The 6,000-nt window shown below is 42.5% G+C and overlaps 1 protein-coding gene across 5 annotated transcripts in view; it reads left to right on the forward strand.

Moving 5' to 3' along the window:
• The window catches only part of ARHGAP11A (Rho GTPase activating protein 11A), a 144,962-nt gene extending 140,860 nt beyond the window's left edge, over nt 1–4,102 (forward strand). For all 5 annotated transcript variants that reach the window (XM_085627316.1, XM_085627319.1, XM_085627318.1 and 2 more), the window contains one exon: nt 691–4,102. In XM_085627316.1, the coding sequence (XP_085483442.1) occupies nt 691–2,294 (1,604 nt within the window). In that variant the 3' untranslated portion in view covers nt 2,295–4,102. The remainder of the gene's footprint in view (nt 1–690) is intronic.
• Nucleotides 4,103–6,000: the final 1,898 nt, after the last annotated feature.

Raw genomic sequence — 6,000 nt, forward strand, 5'->3', positions numbered from 1 at the left:
TGTTTTCAAGTGGCCACCTTCGTGGTGGACCAGCTACCAAACGACCACAGCAACCTGCTGCTGGCTAAATCCAAGACGCTCCCGACAATCCGCTGGTCGAACATTGGGCCTGACCCGGTTACTTAAATCCCGAAGGTGAACCTTGAAATCCAACTGTATGATTTTTAGATGCATTTTTCTATTTTCTCCCATTGACTTCAATGATGCGTAATTGCACGCATCTCGGATTTACTCTGGAGTGTCATTTTATTGCCTCAGAGTACAACAAATGCTTAGCACTACCCTCTGATGAGCCGAACTGCTCGCCCACACTACCACAAATAGGCAAAAGTAGATAATACTAACGCTCTATGTGTAACAGTCCGGGTCTCCCTGAATTCTCTACACAGTATACTTTGTTTTAGTGCACTATATAGACCCAGCATCCTACACTGTTAAAATAATAAGTTCCAAAGATTCTTGGGTATTAAGGCATGGCTTCGCTGTAAGGTTTGGTAGAGCCTTAAGTTGTGAATTTCATGTCTTTTCAAGTTGTGTGATGAAGCCACTATTGACACGTTGTTTTCATTAGGGCCTCTTTAGCTCTATTTTACCAATTAATTTTTGTATATAAATATCAGGACCCAAGCTGTGTTTAAATGTCTAAAAAGATGTTACCAAATGATTAATCTTGTTGTTACTGTCTTTAAGGTGCAAAAATTATCTGCAAATCAGAAGAAAACCTACTGACTCCAAAATGTTCAGATAGCACGAATTACCGAATGTCGTGGACTGGACCTGGTCAGTCAAAACCCCCTCTCAGTGATAACGAAGGGACTCCTGGTATGGGATATCTCAACCCTGCTAATTTTTATTCAGAGCCCTTGTTGGTTGTAGGGAAGCCTCCTGCTTTCCCATGTGAGTCTAGACCTGGACCTGTAAGTTGTAAATCTGACCAAACGCTGATGGAGTCCCCGCTCGGTGGAGAGGAGAAACACATTGCAGAAAAAACATTGGTAATGATCAAGAAGGCTTTTTCAGAATCTGGGAGTGATCTTCATGGCCTCATCACGAATTCTCGATCTTCATTGGACAGGGAAGAAAGGACAACTGAGACTCTTGCAGAGCCTGGAGTTGGAACCACTGTATTGCAAACCATCCTGCACATTACAGGTGTAACTGACCATGTAAACCAGATCACCTCACGTGCTAACAGTCCTGGTCAGGAAAAGAACTCAAGTGTTGTGAAGGAAAATGGGGTTTCTGTAAAGTCAGACTCTGAAATGGAAAAATGTGTCGCAGAAGAGACGCTGAAGAGTCCTTTGTTAAAGCGTAGCAATGAACCATCACCAGTGACGACTCCTTGCCCGGGTTCTTCATCAGAAGAACAAGACAGTGAAAGAATAATCGAAGCAACATCTTTCCTGCAGTCTGACGTCCATGATGATAATGATGCTAATGATGGTGTACCGTTAACACTCTGTACGTTGGACAAAAATGTTATGGTTTCTGATGTTGCTGTGGTTTCAACACCCCAGAACTCTCCACCTAGTGCACACGAGTCTGAGGATACACACCCTGCCAAACTATGCCAGGTAGCAGTGGCTTCCAGCGAAGCGATTTCAAAGTCTTTAGTGGTATCTAAACATGTGAGGGTTTCGGATCACATACAACGGTTCAACAAGCTTTCTTTGGATGATCACCAGTCTAAAAAGGCAAAGTCCCCACTTCAGTTCCAGCGCACACCTGTCCGTCAGTCCGTTCGCCGAATTAACTCACTTTCTGAGATTAAAAAACAGGAGGCTTCCAGCATATTGGTGAAATCTGGCAACCTTGGTGCACCTTTGCACAAATCCGCAAGTTGTGACAATAATTTCTTTTCCCGTGTGGTGGAATTCGCAATGAATTCTGCACCATCCAAGCCATGTCCTGTAGCTGCAAGAGTACGGCCAGCACCTGCTTCACTTGTGCAAAGAAGTACAAGTGCCATATCTTCGACATCTGATTCTAAAGCAACCTCCAAACCAAGAGCAGATACTTTGTTAAGAAATAATCGTGTTTGCCAGCCAAAGGTGGGGCTTGTCGCCCAATCCAAGTCTGTGTTGGAAGATTTAACTAATCAGGATACTATGAAAGCAGCTGGAAGAGATACATTGGACAAGAGACCAAGGGCATGCAAAGCTGCTGCACCAGCTCCAGATACTGGTCTGGCTCGTAAACTTTCTGGGAAGGAGAAGGGCCGGTATAAAGGCTCGCCAAAGAATCCAATCACCAAGGCCCAATTGCTTCCTACGTCGAGACCTCTGGATTTGTGAGCACCTGCACATTTGCGAACTTGTCCCTGTTTGAGAGCCCCAATCTTTTTACTCTGCAGCATGTACATATAGAATAGGATCACTCTGCAGAAACTGTTTTACTTTTAAATATATATATTTTTTTTTATACAATAGAATATTAAAAAAATAAACGGTACAAAAGTAGAAATGACTTGCCATTCTAAATCAAGTGTCGAACTAAATGATCATCTAGACTTGAATATTTAATATGATCGTGAAACCTGCTCATGAATCTGTGTTGGTGTTATTGTGGAATCTAATAACGCTATTACTGTACCTCTACCTTCCCTTGCATTTAATTCACCCACATTTGTGCATAGTGGGCAAGGTAACTTGGGTTCCATACTTTTGGTGACTACCTACTTCAAATATTGTAAGAAGGCTTCTGATGTCTATATATACTGTAACAAAAATTTACTAAGTACCGGTTGAGCAAGGTAGTAATGCACATTATTTGTCACAAACGCTGGTTTTGCAGTGTGAACTACTTATTTGAATCCTTTGTGAAATGGTTACCAGGCGCAAGATCGTATTATACGTTTGACTGGCATGTGCATGCAGTTTGATTTCTACAGGAATAAGACTTTTCATAACTCCCCAGTTCTTGGCATGTCATGTGAGCTGTTTTGAGGTTGGATGGTCATCTGGATTCGTGAGCTGTCCATCCCTTTGTGGGTTAATAAGTTGAGTACCAAATGAAAAACTGAAAACCTGCCAGGCTGCGCTAGACTCTTGTGGACCTGGCAAGATTCTGCAATCCTCTGCTTTCGACATCCATGATTGACCGTCACTCGCTGCTGCAAGACTGTGTGGTTGATATTTACTTAAGCGGGTACTGCTTCTTATGTGAAGGAAACAATTGTATGGTTACATGGAGATGCTGATTGAGGCAGTAGTATGTGTGTGTACCAACGCTTTTTTGTTCTGAACAGTAAATGTTGTTTTTGGTAAATGTCATACTGCGTATGTGAAAGTAATGTTCAGCTTTTCACAAGGGTCAATCTGTTATGTACATCAGTGTGGTTCCTTTTGACCATTGAGTAAGTTTTGATGTTGCAATATTTGTCTTAAAGTGGGAACTGCGTTTTTATATATATTTTTTAGTTCTATTTTTGTTGTTGTAATAAGATCATTGAAACTGAAACCGAATGTAAAACAAAAAGAAATGAATCTGTCACAGGGCAGAGATGTTTACAGTTTTGTACATAGCTGTTGGATGATTACTTAAATTCTTGAAAATCGTCTTATTTTTAGATAATTGCTTATTTTGTTCGGATTGCATGCTTGTTAATAATTTGATTTCTTTTTCTGTGTAAATATCCAATATTTATTCATTAGTGATTACTAGCAAGAATCAGTCTTGCTACAGGTGAAAAACTTTGATTGCAATAGCATTGCGGGAAATATGGTGATTGAGTAAGAGGGTGGACCTCCTGCACGGTCCAGCTGATGGGCAGCTACGAACTTTTATTCTGAGATGGACTGATATTTCAACGCTTTAGCATATTCGGCTGAGAAATGTAGCCCTTTGTTAGTGAGATTTTTATTTGCATATATGGATCAGTTTTTTTTGGTCTGTGTGCTTAAATTGTCAAATTTTATTATTTTTATATACGAGTTTTGCAAGTGTTAGAATGTGGGTGTAGGACTGGTTTATCATGAGGAATAGCACAGTAGCATCACAGTTTACTTGGCTATAAATTGTGACAATCTGAAGAGCTATCAACATTTCAAATTATATTCGTCATGTAAACCAAAAAAAATAAAGAATCCGCAATTTTCATACTTTACTTTTTCATCTCATTGATAGTTGTATACCACACCTAAATGTGACTCTTAGTGAGAGAAACCTTGCTTTCTTTCCTGATTATCCGTATTTGAAGTTATCACTCGTAATTTCAAGACGATGTGCAAATGTACTACTCCCAGCTAAGCCTTGACCATTTTTTGCCCAGTGGATCACTGTTTTTGTGTCCTTGTTCCTTTAAGCATATGACGGAGAATCCCTCTCGTTGGGCCATACCAAAGGGCCGGGCTCGTTACAGGTAAGCCTCTACCGGAGTCAATTAGCTGCGTGGTCAACGAGCGCATGACTCCCCTGTTATGTCCTCTGCCCTTTGGATTATTTCTTCATGCGCATTCTTCTGAGGAGGGGATTTGTCTTGGCGTAGGATAGCTTTACATTTAATCGATCCTTTTGATTTGTTTCTATTTAGCAAAGCCTTCAGCCGTTATTTAAGTGTTCTTATTGTACTAGAGCCTTTTCAGTTGCTGACCCCCTTACCTCAGACACCCCTGCCCTATTCTCCCTTCCCCAATTTAGTGTGTTCAGAAATCTTTCACAGCAGGTAGTGCCGTTAATGATGTGCCTTTTTTTGATAACATGGGGCTCATTTGTGTTTCTACAGAACTGTTTTTTTTAAAAAATTGAATAGAATGGCATTTTTTTCAGTAATTATTGCGATCCGCTATGCATTTCATTTGCTTGCACTCTGTCAAGTGTTGTGGGTTTGTTAGAGCCGCCCCTCTAGCGAAATGTTGGTTTTTTGTGTTTCATGCTGCAGTCTGTGTATAAGAGCTCCTGTTCCATTAAGTATTTGCCACATCATTTCATAATTTAAGCTTTTTTTAAAAAAAATCCCAGCCCTGTATTAGCATGCAGTGACCTGCTCTGGGATGAGAATTTATTGCAGTCTGTCAGCCTGTGCGACTGACTTTTTGTCAAGTTTGTCTTATGATGTTTACTTAATGCTGCCTTAGGATGACCTCCGATCACAGAGAGAGGCGGTAGAGTTGGTAACCTGGGACCTGGAGAAAGAAGACATGAGGACTAAAGGATGGAGTAAATAAAGGAGCAGTGTGGATGGGGTGAATATTGCCAAACTGTCTTGCAGGACAGAGCGATAACACTAGGTCATTGGCCTTGTGTGTCAGACGCTAAGCATGGACTGAGCAGAAAAGAAAATTGGGAAGGGGGATATAACAGTGTGGCCCCTTTCCCCAGAGCAGCCATCTTTTTGCACTGTAGCATGTATCAGAGTAAACATCAGGTTTGGCCAAAAACCAATCTACTATCTTAAAGAAACACGTTAGTGATCGATTTCTTACCTTAGAATTAAGCCCAGGCATCAGACTGGATCCGGAAAGTTTTCGTCAGCAGTATCCCTGCGCGTCGGAAGGTGGCATTGTGAGGCTCCGCGTCTGTCGTTGGCGTCTTGGTCGCCGAGATGATGTCGCGGCAGCTACTTAGATGCCGCCCTCGCTTGCTGACATCAGTTATTTCTTTTTCCATGCCAGCAAGTGCAGATCTGTAGAGAGCGGTACCCCCAGTCACTTTTTGACTGAGTTTTTCAAGGCCTTTTTCTCTATTTTTCGAGTTGATCGACTCCTGATGCAGTAGGGATGCCCGGCTTCAAGTCCTTCGGGGACTGTCATCGCATGATGTCGGTGACCGACCCGCACCATGTTTGTCATTACTGCCTGGGGCTCGACCACGACCCCAAGTCGTGCCCCGACTGCCGGGCCATGGCGCCAAAGACTTTGCGGGAGCGGTCCCGAAAGTTGCTTGAAGTCCGGCAGTCGGCTCCGCGCCGCTCAAGGTCCCGTGGGAGGTCGAGGAGCCGCCACCACCTTTCATCAGGATCGAAGTATTCGCACTCTGGGTCAGGTAAGACTAAGCGCCATC

Source organism: Triturus cristatus, chromosome 9, assembly GCF_964204655.1.
Source record: "Triturus cristatus chromosome 9, aTriCri1.1, whole genome shotgun sequence".
Classification (NCBI taxonomy): Eukaryota; Metazoa; Chordata; class Amphibia; order Caudata; family Salamandridae; genus Triturus; species Triturus cristatus.